General features: G+C 43.0%; 1 protein-coding gene across 1 annotated transcript in view; it reads right to left on the reverse strand.

Moving 5' to 3' along the window:
- The window catches only part of PAPPA (pappalysin 1), a 179479-nt gene that overhangs the window by 113853 nt on the left and 37750 nt on the right, over positions 1 to 27876 (reverse strand). The window contains exons 3-5 of the mRNA XM_075170430.1: positions 10964 to 11109; positions 6255 to 6548; positions 2009 to 2201 (exon numbers count right to left, since the gene is read on the reverse strand). Coding sequence (XP_075026531.1) covers positions 2009 to 2201; positions 6255 to 6548; positions 10964 to 11109 — 633 coding nt within the window. The remainder of the gene's footprint in view (positions 1 to 2008; positions 2202 to 6254; positions 6549 to 10963; positions 11110 to 27876) is intronic.

Here is a 27876-nt window from a genome sequence, read left to right on the forward strand (position 1 = left end):
TACTTGGCCAATTTTACCTCCTACTTGCCTTGCACAGTGACCCAATTTCACAAATTGATACAGGCACGTATCTCTAACCGAGCAGCGCTGGACACATCGGTACTGGAAGTTCAGCACGTGAGCTTTTCCAGTATTCGTCACTATAATACTACTATCGTCCTTGTTTTGATTAATATATCAGAAGTTTGGGCATGTTTTAGACAGGATCATTTATATATTTCAGTGACATTTTTAAATGGTCACAGCAACATTTCTGTATCTGTTAGCGTTGGGAATCTCATTTTAACAAGGAATTGGACTCAAAGTATTTGAGGCTGTCTCTTTAAATCTCTTCAGTAATACTGAGCACACAGATTTGAAAACCCAAAGGATTTTTTTTCTAGAAGATCACTGTTTATTTAACATATGATAACTCTGTTATGAAATTTTAGATTTAGCAGGCTATCCACTGTATGTTATTTAAGAACCAACTAACTAGGGGTTATTAAGAACATATTGATTGAGTTATAAGAAATATGTAATAAAGACATATTTGGTTACATAACAATTAACTCTGCATCAATGTGTTTTAAGAGGCAGATGGTATTTATTTAACACACAATAAGTATCTTCTGAAGTCTAAATTAAATTGGAGAAACTTAATTTACCTAAAAATGATTATGGGCTAAAAAACTCTGAATTAATTTTCAGAACTTCACATAAGTCCTTTTCACACGTAGGGAATAAAAGGATTCAGTTGCAACACTGCAATTAAAACAAATATTGTTTAGAGCACAAGATCTTTCTTTATCAACCCCTAATATGATTTGATTGCCCTCCCCGTAATGATCTGCAATAAAGGTGGAAAATCTCATCTGAGCAGAAAATAACAGCTATCTGCCTTCTCCGATAAAGTGCAAGCTGGCCACTGAAATGGCCACGGTGTCCTAGCAGTGCTGGAAGGAGTTTCATCCCTGATGGAAGCAGTGGCTTTCAAGGTGCTCTCACTGAACAAAGCAGCAGTGCTGAGACAGCTCTTTGGGTGCTAATATGCTTGTAAATTCGGCCTCCTGTGATATGTACTGCTACAGCCCTGAAGGACACTTGAAGTTTGTTCTCTATAAAATAACAAAGCAAAAAGTGGAGAAGAAATGCAAACAGGGAAGGTGAGTTAACGGTAATGCGAGAAGGTCAATCATTTAGGAAGTTCTCTGCTAGAACTCCCATAGCTCCTGCAGCCCATCCAAGCGCTGCATAAGAGTATTTAGACGAACTACCCAGTTGCTCAGGTCATCCTGGGGTAGAGTTGCTCCGGCTGTGAACTGCAATGTGGTGCACCTCTTGTCCAGAGCCCTGCATTCATTTAATTTTTATTGGTACCAAGTAGCTGCGTGCCTATCAGACACGAACACACACACATACTCTGACATACATGCTCTACTCAGGGCGCAGCAAGATGACACTTGCATGATACTCAGGGTTTTAGGTCTTTGACTCTGCCCTGCTCAGCTCCCATCTCAGACCTGCAGCTCAGGGAAGGAGGCAGCATTCGTCCCTCTTCCAGGCCCTGCCACCACCTTGCCCTGTGAGACTCCACTGCCCATGAGCTCTGTGTTGTCACGGGAGTAGAAACAAGATTCACCTTCTCCTTGCAAAAGAAACGTGCAAGAGGAGGAGGGGGAATGTGCAGGCAGAGCTGAAGCCCACAGGTATTTGTGAGGAGCAATAACAGCAGGAATCACAGGGCCAGAATCGTCGATTGAAAATTCCTCCCATAACATATGGAAAAAGATTTGCCCTTCACCTGGCAAATCAATGGCCCTCAACAGAGTGCTACAGGCTGAGAAAGGAAGAGCAGAAAACAGATCAATAACCTCCTCGATATGAACCAATTTAGGAAAGAGCCTTAGCCCAGACTGAGCGTACCACATATTAAAGCTGCGCTCCTGGAGTGCGGCCCCAGGTTGTTCCCCTCTTTCTCCCCTTTCCATTCAATTCAGCGCAAGAGTACAGAGCAGCGCGTGATCACCTTTCAAAGAAGTGGCCATCAATGGGCGGAAACCACTCCAGGGTGACAGAGGTGGAGGTCCGAGCCACAATCTGGGGGGCAATTGCAATAGGAGCCGGTTTCTTCGCGGGCTGCCAGCTCTGATAGACGAGGTCCAAGTAGCAGTGCATCCTGGCCACTTGGTTGGGCGTGAAGGAGTCGGTGCAGTCATCATCTGAAATTAAAACAGAAGCCACATCAACCACGTGGGAGATAAGGTGGGAGCAAGAAAGAGAATTACGACCTGGAGAATGGCAACTTCTTGCAAGGGCCGGGATGGGGTCTCACAGCACTCAAAAGTTAATAGCCTGTGAGCAAATCAGTGCGGTCATCACTTGTGGAGGCAGGTGAAAGGAAACAAAAGTTAAAAAGGAAAAAATAAATCAATAAATGTTCTTTTCCTCTTGTTCAGGATACATATGAAGCACCTAGAGATCATCCCAAGATAAGACAGAGACACGTGGAGGTGAAGAAACAGAAAGCCTCAGTGCAGCACCTTCTGGTCAGAATTGGGGCTACCAGTGGACCTCTGGGCTTAAAAGAATTTCATGTCTAAAAGAATATCTCTGAGAGAGGATAAAAGGGCAAAGGACTGCTAGTGTTAGGATAAAGCACTGACTGAGATTCATGCAAACTGTGCGCAATAGACTTTGACAGATTTCTTAGCGTAAAAGAAAACAGAATTTTAAAAATACATAATTTTTTTAAAGTTCTTAAATTTTCTAATGAACAAATAAAAATGTTCTAAAAGATCAATTTTTTAAAAAATCATTACAAACACTGATTAAAAATTTAAGTTTTTGGTGCCGTAAAGTAACTTTATTTCTATTAAAAATCTCCCCTATTACCATTATGATTCTAACCCCTTTCTGAACTTCTCATAAACATTTTTGATATTTCAAATTTCTTTTTCTTTCAAAATGGAGGAATCATTTTGCTGGATAATTTCCCATGAATAGCCATTTCTCATTTCATCTGTTTTACCCAAACATGATTTGGCAACAAGAACACATCTAGTGCCCTCTGAACACCACACAACTTTACAACTACAATGCCCCGGAGAAGTAGAAAATTACTATTTCTCTATTGTGCAGATCACAGAAGGAATAAATATGTTGTGCAAAGTCACTCAGAAAAGCTATGCTGAAGAACTTTTTGCTACCACTTTAACCATTTTTCTGGTACTCTTCCCATCAGATGAAAAGCTCTTGAAAACACAGTGTGTTTCTTCACATGTGCCTGCAGAGTTCCCAGCCCAGTAAAGCTCAGTCCCAGATGGGACCTCTGCCTGCTGCCGCGATACAAACAACAATGACAGTTTTGCACAGGTCAAGTAATACACTTTTCTGTGAAGATGCAGGCCACCAAAGGCCGTGCAGAGAGTCGCTTGCATGTGTGTAAATTGGCAGTTCAATATTGTAATAGCGTTACTAGATGCTCTGACGTCTGCAAGTCCGTGCCCTGTGGAACTCAAGAGGAACGAAAAGATATGAATTTGTTCTAAAGAGAAGTGTGAATTTGCTCGCTAATTTAAAACCTTACCACATCTTCCCTGAGATGCAAGCAAAAGGAGACAGCTTCGGTTGGGATCCTGCTCAAATGACAGCCCCAAATACAGTCCTATCACAGTACGGACCCGTCAGTTCACATGTTCTCCTGTGTCTCTCCTAATTCCACTGAGCAGCGAACCTGCCCTCATCAAACATGCACAGCAGACAGACAGACACTACCGGCTTGAAAGTATCTACAAATCCCTGTGGGTATGCAAAAAGCTGCTTTAATATGGCATCTCTGGATTTCCCTAATAATTATCGATAGTCTACCCCTAAGCATGTTGTTAAAGCCGTAAATATTCTTCACGGGAGCTCAGAAGGAGACAAAGGCCCTTAATAGCCATCATAAAGGAACAATAAAATATATATAGGACAAAGCAGTGAGACAATGGCACAGGAGAACGATGACCTGCATTCTCAATCTGTTTAAACATCAGCAGAGGCTATGTCCTGGGGGAGGGGAAGGGAGGAGAGGGAGAAAGGTATTTCACTTGATCACTCGATTTCAAGAAAGGTTCAAGATCCTCTGATGAAGTAATAATTAGAGAAAATCAAGAGACTTTGCTGGATGATCATTCCAACAGAATTCAGAGGCAGCATTCCTGCTGATTTCATGGAGAGTGGTCTAAAAGACTAACTTATCTTTTTTATTTGGGAACACCATGGCTATTTGGACTTGTAAAAATAATTTACAAGTCCAATTTCTCACACTTCTCCATCTTCTGGACATCGTAGCTTGTTATTTCAAGGAAAGAAAAGTTACCCTTTAAGTCAGTGCTTTGCTACAGAGGTGGGGGTAGCTGGACAGATGGATGTTAGACAGACAGACAAACACAGTATGATCAAGCTGTATACAAGCAGCAGAACAGAAAAGAAAGAAAGGCAATGTTTAGAGCTGCATGACCTCAACCTAGATGTTTCAAAGGTATTTCTACAGCAATTTGATATCCTGATATATTTTTATTCCACTGGCAACAACAGAAAAGCAGATTCATGCATGAGCTCTAGAGATGCCTATCATGTCGCTTCACTTAATTTTTCAAGAAGAAGGAGAAAAAAAAGATTTCTGCTCAGAACACCAGCACATATTTAGCTCCCAAGAGCAGATAGGTATCTCTGTGGTCTGCCTCTCTGTCTCAGCTCTTGAGAGAATTGGCAAGGCAAGTCTCTTTGGAAGAGACCTCAGCATTTTGAAACACACACGCTCCACCCCTTGTCACAAACAGACAAGCAGATTTGGTGGAGGGATGTTGTCATCTGAAGTGGCACTGACTTATTTGTGCGATGTTACCAGGAGGCCGTATCAGGCAGCAAGACTCTCTGTCCTACCGCATGCACAGAAGTGCACAACACGCTGAGGAGCTGACTTAGTGCGTGTATGCTTGTCTCTGAAAACACCCTCTAAACAAATAGAAAACCAAGCATCACTTTTAGCTAGCGCCCTGAAGGGCATAAAAGCATTTCTGTTATAAATCATTTCAATCTGTGCCCCAGATGACATTAAACACTTTGCTTCTTTACAGTTTTGTTACAGAATAAGCACTCCTATGACCTTTTGAGCGGGCAATCTGTGTTTTTGCCTGGAGTACAAAGGTGCCCTTCAGTGGCTATAAGTATATTGGTCACCTTTAAAATGTTGTTGATGCTGTCAGCTCAATGTCACAGACCTTCATCACGGCTAGACCCTGTGACCCACAATAAGGGGAAATACGAGCCAAGGTATCCCCTTTTGTTTCTGGGAAATAACAGAGGATCCCTCAACTCCCCTAGAACTTCCACGGGTGCAGCAAGGACCCCACCCCACCCTTGTCCGATGGGCAAGGCTCACAGGAGCTCATGTCCTCTTTGCATTACGCTGTGTTGGTAGGAGTGCCACGAACCAACACCCCTGAGCAACACAGCTGTGCCTGCAGAGTTATAACTACAAAATCAGGCTTTTGCTTAAGCAGCTTATTCCTCTTGGAGGGGTGGTTTTACCGCACTGATATGGAGCCTTTGTAATTGTACTCCCAGCACAAACCAGCACAGCACACTGGTAGTCTTTGACCAGAGAGCAATCCTGATCCAGGTACTATCCCAGTATTCACACTCTGATGATGAAACTCAGATGTGAGTGATTGTAACTGAATGACAGTGACTCCAAATCAAACACCAAACATGGTATTTGAGCAGACGCATGGAGGCATGAGCAGTGTTTCATTAGATGTCTACCTATCACAGGTTCATTACACAGCCTCGGTGGTATCAATATTCATCTGACATTCAACATGTCCTTGGGGGAGGGTAAACAATCTCTGAATTTGGGTTTTTCCAAGAAGACCTCGTAGATCAGGCATCCGCATCCCAGGGAAATAGGGTGTCAAATTTGCTGTAGAGCCTTTAGAAGTTGTTTTCTTAATGCTTATCTCATTTCTTCCCTCACCCAAACCTTCTGCCTGGTCATCACATGAAACTATGTAAAGTTGGGGAAAACTGGGAAAAAAGAACAGGAGAACTGGATGGGATTCCTGAGGCCATCAAGTTCGGTCCCTCATCAAGTCTGGTCCTAGACCAATGGACACACATGTCAGCATAAAGCCCCGCATGAACGGTCTGTAGAAATCAGAGGTAACACTGCTATTCTCTGTTCCTGCCCAACCACAGACACCAACAGCAACCCAAGGAAACCCAAGTACCTGCGTAGCTCATGAAGTTACTGAACGGCGTGTTTAGGAAACTGTGGAAACCGCATGTGTCATTGCCAGGTCCAGGATCTCCACACAGCTTGTGCTTAGGAGCAGGGTTGGTGTCACTGCAGAGGTCCCCGGTCTCGAAGGAGGGCTCAGTTTCCATGCACGGATCGCTGCAGGAGAGGATCTCTGAGATTCCCCGGAAGACGTGATAGAGTCCCAGGCTGTGCCCAATTTCATGGATCATCGTGTGTGTGTGGCCAGGGATTCCATAGAAGGAAGGATTCAGCACAATGCCACCTGCAAGGGGAAAACAGAAGAGCTTTGTTTGCCTTGTCTTCCTCGGAACAGCAAGAGAAAGGGAAAGGAAGACAATCCTAAGGGCAGATCCACTGCCAGTTCATCGGATCCTCTATAACACAGACTGGTTTTTGCACAATCAGGCACATTGCCTGCTCAGAGAAACTGCACAGCAAGGTTTAATCTCACCCTTAATCTGGGGCTCTAAGGATGAGGACTCATGGGGCAAAGTCCAACGTCCTAATGAAAAACACAGTGACAATCGGTCTTTCCAATGAAAATGGTCAGTTTGGTTGGTTTGTTAACTCAAAGAAAAATCCTACGTGCAATTACCTCATATTATGCAATTTCAAATCATTTAGTGTGCTTACATAGAATGATTCTGCCCAGGTAAGTGTAAGCAATGCGTTTGATACCAAGACTCAAACAAAACATACCTGAAGCACTCTCTGTATACTATTCCACAGAGTAAAGACACAATAGGAGCCCATTAACTTCTGAAACACCCTAAAAATTGCAGTAGGTTGCACCAATATTTGCAAACTAATAGCTGGACAAAGAAAACAGAACACACCCAAGGCTGGAACAGTTTTTGTGGGGTGTGCTCTGATCATATAGACAGCTTTGAAGTAAACTGTCAGAAACACACTCTGTTCATACACTCAAACAAGCCTAGTTTGATCAGAACTGCACAGTCCACTAATGAATATGCATAAGTCTAATGTGTCAAAATATGAAATCCTGGAATGTGATAATTCTAAAAGAATTGCATGGTTGTTAAATGTGCACGAAGAAAATCAACGGTGATTTTTTTGTTGTATGCATTATGGGATGTGTAGATAAGCAAATAGTAAATTAGTGAGGCTTTACAGTATATTGAATTAATCATAAGAATTATATTTTTAGCTCAGCTAGATGTACCTTTGGATTTATGATATGCTTCATGTTTTCTTTACTTAGCTTGTTGACCTCAACTTTTCCAAGCCTTTTATTTAAAACTGTTTGTGTATATTGCCTACCATGAGAACAGGAGACTGCTTTGTAAAAGTTATAGTGGGAAAATAAATCTTGGATATGGTACACTAATAATTTAGTGACAATGAGGAGAGAAAAGGTTTTGGCAGGAGGAACTTTATCAGTGACTGTAGCGCAGGGAAGATGAGATCACTGGGTTCTGACACACCATAGACTCTTCCTTCTCATCTGCCTGGAGACTTGGTTGCAATAACCATGAAATTACAGGAAAATAAGACTGAGAGGATCTTAAGAAGTCACCTAATTCCACTCTCAAACAACACAGGACCAATGAGGTCTATACCGTCCCTCACACATATTGGCCTAGCATCTCTTTACAACCCCTGATGACATGACCACCCCAGCAATCAATATCAGCACTCAGCATCCTCACGGCTGCAAGGATTTAACTCACATCTAATCTGAATTGATTTGTTGGCAATTTAAGTTCATGACTTCAAGTCCTGCCTCACACGGATACGAAGAACAGAAGATTCTCCTCCCCTTTCATCAGCTTTTATGAGATTGTCATCATCCCCACTTCAGACTCTTTTCCTTCAGTCTGAATAACTGCAATCCATTCAACCTTTCCTTGTAGCTCAATCCTTTTTCTAGACCTCCCTGACTGTTGTTCTCCTTTGGTTTTCCCAGTTGTCTCACGTTTGCCATCAAGCACAGTGTCCACACGTGATACAGTGTTCCAGCTGAAATTTTATCAATGCTGAAGAGAGAGGAAGAACCACTTCGGATGTCTTGCAAAGACACAGGCAAATTTAAATACAGACACAAAAGAGTGAACAAGATCAATCACACTGCGACACCATGCCTATTATGCCACACGCAGCATCTGCACATCCTTTTCACAGCACTGAACTGGTCCTTACGCTAGCTCTCCACAGGCTCAATTAATCGTCTACAGACCTATCAGTATGCAGCCACTGCAATCCCCATGCTCCTTGCATCCCTCTCTCCCCCTTTATAAAATACATGCTCTGAGTCCTCCAGTGCTTGGGGTCTACCCATGTGGAGCCATTTACACCCAGAGAATACCCTGGTCTATTGTTTTATGGGGGTCTCTTTCCCAAAGATACTTCCAGGGTTTGTTTTCCAATGGCAGGAGTATTGGTGAAATTCCTCAGCAGGACGTGCCTTCAAAATAAAGGCTGGGTAAATGGTTCTGGCATTGGACAGCCCTGAAGCAGCTGGAGACGGAGATTTTATTTTTGCCTTTGTTGAAAATTTATATTTTTCACAGCTGTCAACAATCTAAATCAATTGCAGTTTTACAGAAAAGATAAACTCCCTCACCCAGACAATCTCTATCCCAGCCTTTAGATCTGCACCACAGGACATATTTCATATTTTTTATTAAGTACATATTGGATTTATAGAAGAGAGTAAAAAAGATTAAAGATGAATTCTTACAGACCACGCACAGGTCTGGGAGGGCTATTATGACAGGAAATTATGACCATTATTTATTTATTTTTACTTTTTTCCACTGCAAGTCAACTCTAAACTGTTGGCTACTGTCTGTTTTTCTCATGAGATCTTTTTTTGGTCAATGAATTCTGTCAATACACTGTAGGAGCTGAATTTAAATTGGTTTGCTCAGGCATGATGTTGACAATTAGCTTAACGAAGTGACAGAAGAACTCATCAGGGCTTTGGGCAAGCCCCAGCCCTCTTGCAGAAGGTTCTTCTTGGCACTCTGGAGCTCTCCCCTTGTTCTCTGCTCCCTCCCATGGCAACACCAAGGGAAGCTATGAAAATACTCATTTAAGGAAGGATCGGCTATATTGCAGCCTTATTTCACTCCGGCAGTGGCATTAGGGCTAATGTTTCCCACCAGCAACCCATATTGTTGCACAATCAGAAGCATTACTTCTGTGGGGCTAGTGCAGGAGTAGGGGGTTGTGGTATTACAACGTGATAGAAATCACAGCAGCGTGGGTGCTGGTCGAGGCTGGGGTTAATATCTGTCTTTGTTTTTGCCATAAGATGTTGCCATGGGGGATGCTCACTGGCAGGCATTTACAGAATCTTCTGTTTTGGGTGCTCCCAGCAGAAGCCCGTGGAGATGGGGCTGGAGGCAAGGCAGAGTGGAAGTGGCTTCACTTCCAGCCTAGCTTGGCAGGAGGCTGGATGTGTGTCAGTGCCGTTCCTTGGGAAGGGAAGTTTGCTCACACCTCTTCCAGAGCAGCTGCAGAGCTGAATGTCGTAATAAAACGTTTACTAACTGAAGTAGGGCAGCCAGCTCCAACTGCTTGGTTTGACCACGGAGCCTCTCTCAGCTATGGAGACAGGTGACTATAAAGAAATGTTAACATCTAGGTCTTGGGGTAATGTATTTTTGAACATGGAAAAGCCTCCCTGACTGATGGCTCGAATTGTAGTTCAGCTCCCATAGTATGCTTTAGAATAATAAACACCATATTTTGTCCTCCTCGTCTAGGTTTACATTTGCCACAACTTTTTTGTTTTGCTCAACATGGGGTTGGGTAGTATAAAAACTGGCTGAAACAGCCTTTCACAAAGACTGAACTTGGCTGAAACTAGACTTCACTTCCAGCCTAGGAAGGTCTGGACAGGCTGGAGAAATATCTGGAAATCTTGTGAGAAACCCTGCTCTTGTAAGATGACCAGATCAGGTTAACAGCCCCAGGGAGGTTTGTGCAGTTAAGAGAAGTACATACAGACTCAGTCGGTGCCTTCTGAACCTTTTGAAGTTCATCTAACATTTTGCAAGGAACACAGGTCCAGTGGCACTGCAGGTGTCAGGGCAATGAGTCATTTGGGAGGTTGCACAGCTTTGTCTGGATCCCTGGGTTCCAGCAGCCATAGTCAGCAACCTAGTTATGAAACATGCAGGGCAATCTGCAGGGCAGTGAACTCCTTCCAGTTCCACTCAAATGAACGTTAGAAATACAATCTCTCAGCAGTCTGCTCTTTTGCTCATTGGTAGAGAAAAACAGCAACAAATGTGAACTATAGTCTGTGAGGACAATTAAATGAACACTTACTAAGTAATGAACTAAGGATCAGAATGTAACAGGCTAAGGTTAAAAATTCACTTCTGCCTAGCATTCTCCCACCTATCCCCCCCAATCTTCTTCGCAAAGTGCTCCCATGGAGTGAATGCCCTGTAAAGTAGCTTCACTTAAAAGGTGAAATACTTTCAGCTTGACATCATCTACAAATACCATAATATGCTTTGGGTTTATAACCTAATATTTTCCTGGTTGTGAGCCAGTATCTGGGAATCGTGAAATACTTTTTTTCCCCTGACTATATATTAGAGGAATGATAAGAAATCAGAACAGAGCCTAATGCATATTTGTCTTTCCTTCTTAGCGCCTCAAAAGAATGCTTTACAAAGAAGAAACATCTTTATCACTCACCTAGATGCATCAAGGCTTCCTTGTCCCAGGGCCAAGTTGCCACTCCAGCCAGCTCTTCCTCAGAGGAATTGGCAAAGAAGATGTTGAGGTGTGTGGATCCATCCAGTTTGAGTATGTTCTTTAGTTCATTCACATCTAAGTATGCTCTGTAAAAAAAGAAAAGCATTTTTTTTTCTAAAGGCGACACAAAAAGCAACGAAGTATTGAAGAAATGCTGCAATCCAGGCAAAGATCTTATAATATCCTGCGTATCAGTCACCTGAAATATTTTAATAACCCACTCCCAAACTTCAATTACTTTGCATTCATATAGTGAATCTCATCTAAGGACTTCAGGCCATTGATTAACTACGGCCACAAAATCCAAGGTAAATACATAAAGCTGTCCACATTCCTAAGATAAGTATAGGAATCTATTTATTATGAACGTAATTAACCACATATTATGGTCAGTAAATCTTTTTATATCAGCAGTTACCTTGCACATTTCCTCTAAGCTGTTTATTATTGTTACCTCTAATTTTCCTTCACAATAACAAGTTTCACAACTTCAGGCTGGCACAATAACTAACACCAGCTCACGAAGTTATTCCTTTAGCACCAGTGGCAGTCACTTCTGCCGAGTTGCACATGGTCTAACCCCGACATAGGATGGTTGGTTGGGAATTGCTATTTCCAGTAAGCAAAGCTGTGCCTAAAGATCTCCTTGCAAGAGATCTCCACAGGAGTGGCACCATACCATGACATAAATTCCTAAGGCTCCTTAAGGCGAGCAGTGTTTCTTCTTAGCTTTTGGGATGTCTGGAGGTTTCAGGGCAATCTGCTTGCAGGCAAGCAAAGCCAATCCCTTAAGCCTGATGGCCGCTGGAAGTACTTTTAGCGCTCCTTTGAAGGAGTAGGCTTTGTCAATACTGGAATACAGGAGGAGCTACTTGCCGAAGTGTGTACCGTGGTGCCACACTGCCTTCAGTGCCACCGTGATGCTCTAACTCAGAGTAAAGCTGGAGAATGTGAAACATAAGAGTAAACCCATTGCTTCTCCGTCTCCAGCTCACATTATCTTTTAATATGAAGCATTGTACTAACACATAGTCTAAAACAAGCATGAGTTGTACTATCTTCACTGGACAGGTGGAAACAATGGAAAGAGAGATCACACTGAGCCAAGCACAGCTGACTAGCTTGTAAGGACACCATGATGGTCTTGAGCAGGTTGATTCCTGCTTCCCAAAGTCCCCCTTTCCATATATGCATGGGTGTGCATAGGGCTCGTGTAGCTCTCACAAACCAAACGCGCTCACATTCAGTACGTAGGGTTCCTTGCATACTTTGCAAGGCTTTCGTTCCCAGAAGGGTGAAGAAAAAATAGGGGAGTTGGCTCAGCACCAAGATCTTTCTGTCCTTCCCTGGAGGACTCCCCAATGGAAAACACATTCATATTTCCACAATAGCTTCCCCTGCCACTTGCTGAAGTCATTGCCTCCAAAATAGTTCATGGCTGGGTGTCCCCAGGCCCTCGCTGACTCATGGAGGAAGACGTGCTCTTTGGGGACACCAGTGGAAGGGTATGTTTCCATTCCATACAGTGTTTATCTTCCGATCAAATGTGGATGACATCCTGAAGGACAGGTCAGCACTGTGACCCTTTACACATTTCTCATCTCTCCACTGCTCCCAACACATCTATGGAAAATACACAGATCTCTCCCTTAGCTCCTCAAGCTTGTTCTGCATGTATCTGCAGAGTGTTCTGAGGCTGCGCGTAATCTGTTTCCAGGATCTTCTTTGTGCCTCTGAAAACATCTTTTCCAAACATGGGCTCATACTTACACATGTCCACGAGCAATAGTTTGCAATTACATATGAGAGCTGATATGCATTTCCAAACGGAAGTGTAAGCGCATTGGGGGAATACGTGACGGAGGGTGTGTGCACGTGAAGGGGACGATGTGTATGTCTGCACATATAGCAGCATCAGGAAAAGACAGTGAGCAAAAGTGTGAGGGAGAATGTGGGAGCGATGTGATACTTTGTGCTAGAGAGAAAAGGACAGAAACAGAAGCGCTGCGTATCTCTGAGTAGAAAAACGTTTGTGTGTTTTGTATCACAGTGGGAAGGAAAAGCCCACTGTCTGTATTGAGACTGCAGTTGTTGACTCTGGATGCAGACACTTTATGGCCTATGCAAATCCCTGTAGGAGTAACTATAATCGAACTTCCCTCCTGAGATTACCATTTTTATCCTCCCTCTTCTCTTATGGTTTCAAATAATTTAAACTAATATTTCTTTATTCTCAGCTGTCTCTTTGCTGATTGTTTACACAACCAAACCCCATTTATATCATCAGTTCATGGCCACAATCGCTCTCTCACTTGCATACAGGCTATGTGCTTCAACATCTAGGGCTGTTTTGTACGTGGATTATTACTGCAGACAACATCCAGAGCAGACAGCATTTAACTAATTGGCCAGTGATGTCAGTGCATCACCGAGACTGAACTCATGTCTTGCGTAAATCCACCATAGTAAGTCAATCGGACTTGGTTTTAAAGTATTTCTCTGACCACTAATTCTCTGCTAGCCAACGGAAGTCTGCGAATGAGCAGAATATACTCAAACAGCGTAAGAACAGAATGCTGAGAGGATTTTTAGCAAAAGGTCTGCACAGGAGTAGGTGTAAACAGACCACGCTTGGGAGGAAGTAAATGCAAACCCCTTTGTAAAAGCAGCCGGCAACCCCCAACACATAAACATGCTCAAGCATCTAACTCAGGCAAATCCCTTGTAAGCGTGTGAACATGCGCCTGCATGTGCGTGCACGAACGGAGGTGTGAGTGTGTAAGCAAGGGTTTTGATTGTGCACACATGCAAGACAGCCAAGAGTATGTATGGAAAGGAACCAGCATGTGTGTGTGTGTAAGAGATAAAAACACGAGCTGGAATTCCATCCTCTCCTTCCTCCCCATGTTTCTAATAACCTCCCATCCCTATCCATCATCGCCACATTCCTACACTCAAGGAGGCATAAATTAACTACTTTTGCAGTTCATGTCCAACTACGTAGCCGCAGGCAGCAGACCCAACAGTTACCAGGTCAAAATAGTTTTCAGTTATTGCGTTGGACTAGGCTGACTCCCCCCTGCTGCCGCGGCTGCTTTGTTATCAGCCCAGACTATCTGACCCAATGCAATCTGCGAGCATTGCTTACACTTCTCAAGGTTATGTGGGTCCCCTGATAGAGGACATAATGTCTGTCACATGGGCTCATGCCAAAGAGAGCCAAAGAGCCCAGCCTTTCCAGCACTGCCAAACTCGCATTTCAAAGACATGAGTGCAGTCTTGGAAAGGGATCAAAGCCTTTCCAACTGTCATTAGAATATTTCCTTTATGCATCTCTCCGTGAGTGCCAGCAACATATTTCATAAAATTCATTGGCTCGAGATGGTACCTCCAATATAAACCTGAATGGGGGAACTGTCAGGGCAAGTCTATGTGGAAAACAAAACAAAACCCAAAGCACAACAAAACACGTGTAATTCCTGTAATGGAAAAAACATACGATGCTGTGAGCATGCCTTGCTCAAGAAAGCCTAATGAGCCTATTAGTGCATCATAAAAGGTCTCCTTTGCTGGAATCTGTTTCAGACGTAGAAATTCTATGGGCTGTTTAAGGCCATTTGGGACACCAAATCATATCAGGCAATGTGCACATTCCCACCCAGATCTTTTCATCAACTTATTGGTCCAAAGTACAGCTTCGGTTTGCTTTTTTTCTCCACCGCTGTGTAAATAACCCTCTGAAACGGTACTGTACAGCAGCTCAGCCTTTCCCCAGTAAGCCCCAGACTTCAAACAGTAGTATGTATCCCATACAGTGCTCCAGTTCAGTTTAGTGGAGTCTTTAGCTCATCCAGCAGTGCCTCGTGACTGCCCTACCCACCACGCAGCCTGCCCCATCAGTCCTACAAGCCATTATCCCCGTGCCTGTCCCATCTGCCAGGCCTGTTCCCTGTCCATTTGGGCTGTGGCTTTGCCGCAGCAGGACTTGTCCCCGGGCGGCGAGGTGGAGCCCCAGCCAGCAGCCCCAGCTGCCCACGGGGGCCGCTGCGAGGAGCTCCCTTCTGCGGCCCTCAGCTCCAAAGCCAAATCCAGCCACACATCTCTGCCGCTTAGCTACAGACCCATTTGACAATGGCTTTTAAACTCAGTTGGTATCAGGTCTATTGATATCAGGACCTGTATCAGGTCGTATTAAGTCTGGCCTTGGTGACTAGAGTTGAGCAGTTTTGTAACTGGGTTGGAAACTTTTCTTCCCCCATTTTCTTCCAGGTCAGAGAGTGGCTTTCCCGTGTTTCCCTAATGTGGCTGGGGTGCAGCCTCTTGCACTCGTGGTTGTTTTTGCAAGAAACACGGAGCCTTCCAGCCCTTATTGTTAGGAAATGTTTTCTACTGTTTGCTCTGAGTTATTCTCTATTTGACTTTGTTTTGTTTTTTTCCTTCAAAGACAAGTGTCGCTTTACAGCAAGAAAACAAACAGGGTACTTAAGGGATTATTTGCAAGACCCCACCCAAACACAGAGTAGGAACTTTGCTATCTGCTCAGCATGGAGTATGGTCTCCCACTGCCTGATGAATTTGTTAGGAATAAAAGGCACTGCATTTCATCATTAAAAAAAGAAGAAAAAAAAAAAAACCAAATCAAAACCGCCAGCATCTTCTGAATTGGGAAGTCAGCCTCAAAAAGTCTCCATTTTATCTCTTGACGTACAATGTCCTATCCTTTACCTAGCGGGTTCAGCACATGGCAGGACAGAGTAAATCTGCTGGAATCGTAGGGACCCAGTACATCACCTTCCTTCCCAAGACTCCTTGTTTCTGCTTTCGTTTGGCGCTCTCAAAAGAGCTGTCAGCCCACCTTAAACCACGGTATACAGTTTAGCAGAAAAGAGAAAGCTTTTCTGGACAGCTCTGGCAACACTCGCCGGCAGCCTGTGACAGATCCAGGTTCCCAACGTAGTGTGGCTGATATGTCTCAGTGGTGTTCCCTTTGTCCCTCCAGCTCTGATCTTTGCCCCAGGATTGACACTAACTCATTAGAGCAGCAAAGACCACAGCAGTCAGGTCTGTAGACAGGCACTCACCAACTGTCTGTCCTGTTTGTTTAAGCAATGTGGGGGGCCCAAGGTTTTAGGGTGCAGTGTCCACCTAGAGATTTTCAGTATCTGCAGCGAACAGCAAGAATGGTTTTGAGATAAATGATGTTCTTCCTGAAGATAATAGCAACAGCCGTGACTTCAACAGCACTGAAAGCTGACCTTGAAATGGGGCCATTTGGCAGACGCGCACAATTGTAATTTAGCGTTTCCCCCTGTGATTTCTCAGTCTTGGTGGTTAGACGTGGAACTCTCCTTTTGGAGACGCACTGTTGATGCCAGTGTCTAAGCTGCCTTTTGCCTTCTGTCATAGAGTCACAGAAAACCAAATCTGGAAAAGATGTCCAGAGACCATCGCTGGTAGCCCTCCACCCCAAAGCAGGGGCATCTCTAAATGTCACACCAAGCAAATTTTTATCTAGCTCATACTTAAGACCACACATGACAAGGGCTCAGCCACTGCCCCAGCAACCTGCAGCCCATGTTTCAATACCTTTACTGTCAGGAAGTTTTTCTGAAGGTCCACCTGAATCTTTTTTTGCTGCAACAGATGTGTGTGACTATTTGTGCCATTCCCCACAGACAGGGAGATTAGATGATTCCCTTCTGCTTTACCAAACCTATTACTTATTAGGAAGCTTATTATATCCCCTGTAAACCATCTCATTTTTAGCCTAAAACCACCTTATTTCTTCAGCCGCTCCCCACTGGTTATATTTTTTACGACCTCTGGTCATTTCTGATGCTCTCATCTGCACTCTCCACATCTTTCCCAAAGGCAGGTCATCAAAAGAGGACACAGTCCTCGAGCTGAGAGCTAATCAGTGCCATGTAACTGCTACATTCGTCCCGTCTATCACCTCCAACCTGACATAAAGTACACAGTAGAGATTTCAGACCTACAAACATTTATAACATTTTTTCTTCTTTTTTGCCTGAAGTGCTACAGGTCTATCAAAAACCTGAACAAAAAAAGACAATCTACAAACCCTCTTTAGCAGTGGACTTGCAATAAAATTTTTGTCTGACCTGATGTTAAAGATCTGCCTTTGCTGGCAAATTTAATTTTGCTCCTCATTTCAGACAGATTGCCATAAATCATGTGAAGCAGGAAGCGTGCCTCATCTACATTTAGTTTAGTGTTAATTTAAGACACTGGTGTAAGTGTAGTAAAAGTCATGATAATTTATTGATAAAGGTATAAATCTTTCAGTGATTGGGACAGAGCCTGAAATAGAGCGGAGCCAGAATATTACAAAGTGAAAGGCTTCAGGTCCCAATTTAGATCCAGATCACTGCCTGGGTTCACACTGAAATCCAAATGTGTAACTGTAATTCTGACCGCATCCAAACCAGGCAGTCACTAGGTCATGTCCACAAGCATAAATTGCAAGCACTGTCAGCACATGTAGGCTTGGCAGCTTTTAAAGAATTTTGGTTTATCCGCTGCAGCACAATGTCCTCTACAGCCCCCAAATCTGATCTCCCGCTAGGAGGGATGTTTTGGCCAAAAAAATAACAATGATAAGGATCCAAGAAAAGACACTTAGGATAATTGTTCAAATATAAAGCCAGCTTCTTGGGTAGGTTTGGTAGCCTGTGCTGAACTCTGTATCACCCCCTGTGACACTGCTAATGCATTCAGGTTAGCTGGTTAAAGCTGCACGAGGTTTTTTTGTATCAGCAGCAGGTCCTACAGTTAAGACCGACCCTAAGCAACATATATTACAAAAGAAAAGCCCACATGGCTACAAAAGTCTGGGTGTTCGCTGATCCTAGGGTGCCCTCTTTTCCAAACTGAATTAATTCTACCATTACGCTAGTGACTCAGGCTTTACTCATCCTATGAAAAAAAAAATTTTAAAAAAAAATTATAGAAAGAAGAGTTTTACTGTACAAAATATAGGACTCATTTGGGTCTGGGTTTTCTTTATCCTGCAACAGAGACTGAGAGCAGCTCCTTGGTCTAAAGTAGGAAATTTTTACAATTGTCAAGTCATCAGTTTCATTCCATTTGCTCTGAAATGCTGGCTTTCCAGCAGGACAATCCTAGAAATAAGCATATTTCTACTGTAACATATTGCACTATAAATCTATAGGACGCAAGGAAAAAAATCCACCCCATACATTAAGGAAATTATTTGCCACCGAGTTCTAAAAATCAGTAGTATCATCTAGAGAACCCCAATGGCGCAGCCCTGCTCAGCCCTTTCTGACCTTCTCATAGAAGACCTCTAATAAATGATACAGCTATATTTCATACAATTGCATATAGATAACTTCTGGATGTTGTAAACGCAATATCTACTTAATGGGCTGAACCACAGCAACAGGTTGGAATAAACCTGACGGTTGGACTACTCCAGACCTAGCTCTGGGTCCTCTTTTGGTTTGGTTCATGTGAGCTTGCACTTTGAGCCAACTCCTGTTCTCACTGGGCTGCACACAAGTATCAGCTCCGACTGTGATGTATTTGCTCCAGTGTAAATCTAGAGTTAGTCAGAGCAAAATTTGATTCTCAAAGTGCAGGTTCAGGTTCAAATCCAAAATCTCAAAGGAAACCTCAGTTGAAACGACCAATTTTTGCCCAATTTCTGGCCAACGCAACTTGCTTTTTTAAGGAGGGAGGAGGGTTTCCTCAGATCTCCACACGGATTCTCTCAAAGGTTTGTAAATCCTTGCCAAATCCTTCACAAACCTGGGCTGAGATTCAGAAATACAGTGAAAACAGATTATTTTTTTTTTTTCCCCGGCACTTTTGCTGCTGGTTCTGGCCAGCATAAGAAAGAGTAGAGGCTCAGGGAAAAAGAATGGGGAAAAAGATGATGCAAAAATTTTCAAATGTCAAACATGTTCTGTCTGAGCTCTGGGCAAAATTCTGGGGCGGCTGTTAGCGTACACAAAATTATTTGTTCCCTCTCTCCCTTTACCCTCCCAGGCTTTACTGCCCACTCCTTATACCAGAGACCCCACCTTTATATAACTTGTATGTACGTTTATAAGGAGTTGTTGTGCTACACACCATAAATACGTGATCTCTGAGCCTTCTTCCTTTCAAGGTCTACGTCCAAGAGCGGAGCAACATTTGAGTTCGCTCATGCAGCAAGAACTGAAAAGCCCCGTTTCCTCGCACGACCATAAAAAATAATTAAGCTAACCAACTACACAGAACTAGGAAAAGATATGCTGGCTGGCCAACTTGCAGGAAGAAAAAAGAAAACAAAGGGAAAGCCTTGGCAAAGAGAATTGTGATCTTACTGTACAATTAACTTCTGAGACAGTGAGTAGGATTAAAGCATGGAACATTTCAAGACGCATCTCTTTAAAATAGCAAAGCATTATGAAGCATATATGCACACTTCACAGACCTTTGAAATCAGCAACACTGGCAGGTTTATTTGTTTTGATTGTCTCTTTTTCTTTCTTTTACTACTTTGGGATTTTTTTTCTCTCTCCTTTTCAAGACTAGAGCCAAATGACCCATGAGAAATGTACTGTAATTTGTCTCTTATCCATCCCTCATCTCCATCTGATATTCCCTCTGCCCTGGTTACCCTGATGTTTTTCCAGACTCTACAGGCTGAACCGTTGTAACAAGGAGAAAAGTCAAACGATAAAGAAAGCAGTGGTGTAAGGATAATTTCAGGGACCCGTTCTGTTAGAACAGATTTCCTTTGCCGCTTTCTGAAAACCTCTTTTGGCGGCAACAAACCTCATTCACGTATACCCGAGAATTGAAATCAGTATAGGAAGGTATATATATTTTAGGCTATTTTAACCATCAGTTATACTGCTTGGCACTTCCACAGTGCTTCCCCTCTGGGCCTCAAAATGCTTCCTAAACACGAAGAGAGAAATTCCACTCTGGTCAAAGCCCTGACACAAGCCCTCTGCACCGCTCCAAACCCCGTCCAAGGGCTTACGTGATACAAAAGTGGGACAAGAACCCTTGCGCTGGGCCTCCCCTCAAGACATTTTACCGTGACTGAAGAAGCCATGAAATAGGCAAACGGAATAATTTTCCTTGTCTTCTGAATGGGAAAACGGAGGTAGAGAAATGCAATAATTTGTTCAAAGTAACAAAATCATTCAGGGTGACGGCTAGGATTAGAAACTCAATCTCTTGAGCCTACTTTCTGTGATAATATGGATCATCTTTCTTTTAAAGAAGCGGTGGCTTGTGTTACTGATCCTTCAGGTTTTCTGTTGGTGGCCACTAATCATATTTTACAAGCCTTCACTCTTATTTTACAATCTTTTACTCATATTTTACAATCTCCAAAAAAGTCCTCAAGGTCTGGTGCTCAGCAGATGGAAAGTCAGAGCTCCCTACAATAAGCTGGTCCTTCCTGAATCCCTTGGCTTCACTGTTTCTGAAGACAATGTAGCACATTTATTTCATAAACAGATTTTCTTGTGGAACCAGGGCTCTGCTTTCAATGAGCGAGCAGCCACCGTTCTAATAATATTTGGCATTTACATACCGCCTCTCATCCCAAAGCTTCCAAGAACAACCAACAGATATGTGCATAGCACACTGCACAACAGTTCAAGCAAAGGACATTTTGGTTTCAGTCACCAGAACAAACCTGATTTTTTTATAAAAAGCACCAGAGACCAGGAATGCAGCCTGTCATCACTCCCTTGAATCAGGTCAAGAGTTAGGTAGAGCTTTTGTTCATCAGACTGGAAGTTAGAGATCAAGAGGCAACTTGAGGCTTTGACACAGAATTTTCTTTAATTATAGGAGTAGCTCATAGCAACTCTCTATATTAAAGTTGTCTAACAATTTCCACTACTAATATTCAACTCCAGCCTCGTCTTTCTCATCTCCATCCCAGTGGCTGTGGGGTCAGGCTTGAGGTCACATTTGCAGCCTGCCCAAACAAGTGCCCGGCTGGCGTGACGCTTGGGAGTCACGGCTGGAGTGACCCAGGTTTTGGAACTTCTGGAGCACTGGGAAACACTTTGTGTCCCCTCCTTAGAGTCCACGGAAGGCATGCGGTTACCCTACTGTGTGGACTCTGCTCTGTCCTGGGCTCCATCCACCTGTGCCATCTGCCCTTGCAGTAGGCAACCACAGGCAGGCAGGATGGGTCAGGACCCTGCCTGGGTGGGCTCCGGTGGGAATATCTGGTCACCTACCGTGGGAATATCTGGGATTTTTAGGAAGCCGAACAGAGGTCAGGGTAGGGAGCACTGTGGCCTTGAGGTGCTCGCAGTTAGATTGCAGTTGGTCACAGCGCCTGCAGAAGGGTGAGACGTGGCGCTGTCCCTGCCGGGGTGTGCAGCTGGGACTTTAAGGGACCGGTTCTTTAGCATCTTCCCTAATCAACACGCAGTAAAAAATGCAGGATGAAAAAAGAACAAGATCAAATTCTTTGCTCCTTTCATCTCACTTTTTGACACTAATCCTCCCTGCACATAAACCCCTTGCCACAAAATGAGATATACATTGCTATTGGAATGAAGAGTGACTTGGAATCAGGCCGACATCAGCAAAAAAATAAAATAAAATCATACATAACCACAAAGGACCTAGCGTGTTTATTACAGATACGTCTGGAGTTGATGGGCCAAAATAACCAGTCCAAATATGCATCTTGCAAAACATCACTTTTGCTTTGGAGATGCCGCTTCTTTTCTGTTTTGTTTTTACAACTCACGGACTTCCAAATCTCATTTCTTAACCTTCTGGCAGGGTTGTGCATAAAGTTGGTCTTGCTGCAGTGGGCAGATCATCAATGGCTTATAGTTAGGATAATCCCAATTTTCCTCTTTTCTGAGAAAGAAATGAAAACCTGATTCAAATGAGATTGGTTGAAATTTCCTCTTATTTCATCTTATGCAGGAAAGGGTAGGAGACACCAAAGAGAGATCACAAGGAACACAAGTCTGGTGATGGAGACTTTGATTCAGGGAAACCAAGAAAAGCTTGTGCCCTGGCACTAAAAGCCTCACATTTTAAAGTTCATGAGATTTTTTTCTCCCTGTTACAACAAAGGACTAATACTTGGCTCTTTTTGTTTTCTGTTTTTTTTCAGGGGGTTTTGGTGGATCATACCAGTAAGTCTTAATCTTCAACAGTGAAGTCTTGAACATGTTTTTTAAGGAAAAAAAAAGAAAATTGAATAGTCAGATTCAAAGAACCACTAAATATTATGAGATCTACAAAAGCTGGTTACTCTTGTTCTTTCCCAGCAGTGAAGAGATTACAAGGAAACAGAAAATGTCAGTCGCTGAAACAGAAATTTCGCATAAGAACATTTAGCTTTGAAGTTCCCAGAATCCACAGTAAATTGCCAGGTGATCTGGCAGAAACACCAACACACCTGCAATGAAAATAGTTCAGAATTGCAGAAAGAAAATATTGTGGACAGTGTTTTTTCTATATCCAACAATTTTTTAAAATTCTCCCCCCCCCATTTCTATTCCTGTTCACTAGGAAGACAGACAGAAAGAAAGAAAAAGAAAGAGCAGGAGAAAGGACTTGGTAGATCATGACTTTGTCAAGCGACTACTGTTGGGAGACAAAATGTTGCAGCAATGGCTGCAACAGATACTGCTCATGTAATTAACTCCCTGACATCAAAATCCTGCCCCTCATTTCTCTCTGTTGAGCTAGAGACAAGCAGCAGGAGAAAAGATGTAAATGTGCTTTTTCCAAACACTCAAGAACTTTCAGACTTTCTGGTTTTTAAACCTATGCGGGACCTGCAACTTCTACATAGATACAAGGTAAAGCAAATACCATTGTACATGTGTGCTTCTGAGAGTGGACGCTTCTTGAACTGAAGAATGTATCAAGCAGAAAAGGTCCTCTATCCCTTAAGTAAACCGTGGGCAGCAGACACATCTAATGCCCAGGTTATTAGTCGGATGGAAGGACATTTGGGTTGCCTCACATATGGATCTGCTAACATGTGTACCAGAAAACAGGCACTATCAGTGCAAAACATAAGGCTGATTGTAAGCATTCCCTGGAGGACACATTTCCCAAGACCCTACAAAATTGGACTGGCAGCCTATGAAACGTACAATACTGATCCAGCATGTAACAGTAAACTATAGGAAATCATACCCATATATTTGGCCTTCAGACATGAGTGCAGAAATTGCCTGTTTTGGCACCACAAGCCTGTGGATCCACTTGAATCAAACACAGACCTCTAGCAAAGGGCTACGAGAATGCAAAGATCTGTTCTCCATTGTCGAATACTAACACAAGAGGGGGAAAAATCTAATTTTCCTTTATGGCAACTTTCTTGACCAACTTTTGCCATGAGTATGACCGCTATAGACAGGCCATGCAGTTTAATTCCCCCATAACATTTGCACCCTCTGCCATTCTATTTGCGTATCTCAACCACACATCAACTTTCACTCTGGTTTGTTGCAGTAATTTATTGGTAACATGTCGCTAACAACTACTACAGGACTTAAGATCTTCATGACTACAAAACTAGCTTTGCAAAGGATCCAGCAAAAATTGCAGGTTGTCAATTTTGTCCACTGTTTCCCACACATAGACCCTGAATTATACAAACCCACATTTATAAAACGTATGTTAGCATAGAAACGTCTTGCAGCTCCCTGTCAAAGACAGAGGGGGGCTGTTATGAATTCCCTCACTTCCACAACTCCTCTGCTGCCAGCTCAAGTGCATCTCAAGAACTTTGTAAAACCTGACATCCTCCTTTATTCAGTTGTGGGGGAAGAGAAGGCATCCCGGAACCACCTTTTGGACTATCTCCTCCTGATGGTTTTCTAGATCAAAAACTGGAAATGCTTCAGGTATTGTTCCCAGGTGGATAAAAAAAGAACTGTGTGTCTAATCAAGATGAGGATAGCTAAAGGTTTGAGCCTGCATTTTCAAGACAAAGTAAGACATTTTGAAGCAAAAACACATGAATAAATCTATGCCCAGAAGTAAAACTATTAGAGGAATTCTGAGTCTATGAGGAGGAAGCCAGGAGACTCCTAGCCCTTTTCTGAATCCAACTGGATGCAGGGGGGGAATCAAACGGCACAGATTTCTCCAGGCAAACTGGGAGAAACACTCTGATGTGTCTGACGGAAGCATTTTACTCTGTGTTTGGAAGTTTATCATGACCGATCAATTCTGGAAGAATTAGTGAGTGAGTTCTGGTTTTTGGCACTGACACAGTCGTGGTAAAAAGGCTGGAGGCAAAAGGGAAGTAATTTTCATAATGCTGTGAACTGTTGCCATCAATCCTTACCCAAAACATTTCTTCTACTTACTCTAGTGCAGTGCTGTTCTGTAGGAGCTTTCCTCCTAGCTATTGCCCTTCGTCTCAGGAAGGCTCTCGACCTCACTCGTGCTCTGGATGTAGCGATCCAAGCCAAAGACCAAAGTCTTTGGGAGTTCAATCTTCCTACGGACTTCAAAGAGCTTGGGATGTGTAACTTAGTCCAGACAGAAAGCATAACATACATTTGGAACAACGTATATACGTAAAAATAGAAAAGACTGAATGGCTTTTAAGGAATGCAGTGTGATGGGGAAGCCTGATGTAAACTGTGCATGGCATTTACATAGCTATTTTCAGCCTCTAACCTAGATGCTCTGAATCCTAGTGGAAGAACCTACCTTTTCTCCAACAATTATAAAGACTTTAAGATTTAATTCTCTAAATCATGCCTATGCCGTGTGTCTATACCTGCTGTGAGCAGATGGCGTGACTGTTCCCCTAAGGAACTAACTGAGCAACAACTACAAATAGCCAATGCTTATCCTCAGCACTTTGTGCAATAACATTGAGATGACACATTTTGGGAGGAATCAGCAACTCGCAGAATTAGTCCTTAAGAGAAAACACGCCAAACATGGAGGCAAAATGAAACCCCTTAACCAGAAATGCCAAGCCCAAACATATTCAGGTATTTTGAATAATATAAGTTTAGATAATTCTTAATATTTCTCAGGCATGCCTATGTTTGTCTCCATTTGCGCTTGCTGGGATTGAAGACAGGAGTAGAGCATCATCAAGCTCGTGGAAATCAGGAGATCACAGAAAAATGCTATTTTGTAATTGTTCTCAACCAGTTCTGCAAACCTAAGCAGTTCAGACAGTTTGGAAACATTTCCATACTCTCTGACGCTCACGTGAAGCAAACTAAGCTCTGGCCTTTTTGAGGTCTACCCACGTTCTCTAAATGAGTGTATCATATTTCTTTATTTACTTAGAATTTTTCACCAGTTAATCTCTCCCTGTCTCGTTTTTAATTAAACAAAACAAATAAATGAATCAAGGAAACACAAAACAACTTAAGGCAAAGCTTTTCAAAGTGTAAAGGGGATTTTGATACCCACACACTACTGATCGTCAGTGGGTCTTGCCTTGGGAATAGAATTCCCTTTTGTGCCTTTGGAAGGTGTACAGCAAACGGGTAGATGATTACAGTGATGGGTCTATTAATTGATATCATCTGGATTTTATGTTATTTAATCAATGTCTAAGCTCTGACTGCAAAGAAAGCTTAAATTGACACCCTCACTCCTTTCTGCTCAATGCTCCCTAACCTGTCTTCTTCAATATACGAATATAATTTGCGAGTCTGACAAGGGCACAAGTCTCATTACATCGTATCACAGAAATTAGAAATGAATCAGTAAACAAAGAGGCAAACTCCCGATCAGCTCGTTCCTACCACACAATGTGGAATTCTTCACATTTTACACCTAATCCCATGTCTGATCAAACTGAAATGTCTTCAGGGTCAGGAATGCCTCCGCTTCCTTTTGGTATTTCTTTCACAGTCTAATCACATCTCAGAAAAGCTGGTATTTTGTGTCTATGTGTCTTATCTTTATCCTTTGTATAATTTGTGCTGTTCAATGCTGAAGAAATAATTCAGCAACATACTTCATGCAATGGGACAGATCTTTAATGGAGGAGAAATGCTGGCATGGCCCAAGTAACAGACTAAATCCCCTTCTTGGCATATTCATTTTTACTGTGTCTTTCAGTATAATTTCGACATGGAATTTTCCTGGCATAAATCACACAGGTTTCCCTATTCCCCTCCACACCACGCTGCGTAGCTCTGTGTTTTGGTAAATCTCATCTATTAATAGTTGCCCTCTGTGGCTATAAAAAAATACCTCAGTAGTCAAAAGCCAACCCTTGCTAGGGAACAGCTGTGGATGCCTGAACGCACGCAGGACCCGACATCACACAGCAAAGCCCTTTCTTGGCTCCACGTCAGAGCAAACCGATTAAATAAGGCCATAGTCAAGCTAACGGAAAAGGAGCCCCTTCCCTGCAACAGAGGGGGAGAGAGGCCGACTCCAGCACTAGGCTGGAGAAACATCAGGGTATTTCCATTTTCTCACTGACATTTTCTTTTTCCTTTTTTAACTCAGCAAACCCCCCTCCTGTGTCTTCCTCACTCCACCCTTCTGCCAAGTCCCAATAAACTCTTGCACTTAAAGAAATAGAACAAAGACGTCATCACAGCAAGTATCAAAGGTCGCGGGGTAAATTTTAAGGTCTAGTCTACTTTTTTTTGCCTGATTGATTTAACTGATTAAAGCATTTCTGCTCTTCCTGTGCTTTCAGCAGCATCCTGGGTAACTCAGGGGAAATTCAAACCAACCAGCTGTGATCCGTATTACAAAGTCAAGGCTGGAAATACAACACAAGGATGTTGACGGGGCCGTACTAGAAAGGCTGAAAGAAGAGGAATATTGTCTCCCGGTAAAGCGACAAAGTGTTTTATGTGCCAGAGGATACAGGGAGTTCACCACCCTCTCAGCACTGAAGGGTACCAGTCCCATCACAGAGGGGCTGGTCGGTGACGAAGTACCTGGCTCCAGGCAGCAGGAATCCTCCCCGGATTTCACTTTGAATTTTCATTTGCATGAACTAACGTTCTTGAAAATCCTCAAGAATTGCTGAGTTTCAGGGACTTCCATGCAAAGTCCATACAACGCCACAGCCATCGCGAGGGTTGGTAGGGAAATGGTACGGGAGCCTCCAGCCCTCTGGAAACCAGGCTCGGGCTCTCCACACTTACAGCACCCCTGGTCTGAGGCTGCAGGCACTTATAAAGCCGATGCCACATAACTTCAGCACTTTGCAAATCTCCCTAGGGACATTTCACTAAGATAAATTCTCCTTGCAAAGCTGATGGGAATGATTTGAAAAACCAACAGAGCCTTGTGCTGGGGAAACTAGCTACCACAGCTTCTCACTGAAGTCCTCAATTTATTGACACAACAAGGTTATAGCATGAGAAGCAAATTTATTCCATATTATCTGCTGGCAATATAGCTCAAAAGATGCATTTTGAGGCAGCAGAAAGAATTTTATTCTCCAAAGCCTTGTAATTCAACCCTGCTGAAGCTGCCTTCACACAAATCAGTGATGACACATCTTTTCAATGTCTAGGGCCAAAATTATTTTTAAAAGCATTGCAGGTAATTGCCACTGCTGTCATTCCAAACCACTGCAGTTTCCACTATTTTACCATCACTGATGTAACCCAACCCAAGTATCAACAGCAACCGTGGGCTCCTTCTGCAATTATTGAATTAACGGAAATAATACATTTCACAACAAACAGCTCACACATGTCAATGGCCATGACCAGACCTTTAACTAGAATTAACATGAGATGTTCTAAGTTTCCAAGGTTTGTTATATACTACTCAAACATCTGGGTACCTTCTAAAATAATTGGTCTACAGGGTGCAGATTTTATCGATCTTTTTCACTGGGGTGGATTGGCCACAAA

Source organism: Calonectris borealis, chromosome 21 (assembly GCF_964195595.1).
Source record: "Calonectris borealis chromosome 21, bCalBor7.hap1.2, whole genome shotgun sequence".
NCBI classification, from domain to species: Eukaryota; Metazoa; Chordata; class Aves; order Procellariiformes; family Procellariidae; genus Calonectris; species Calonectris borealis.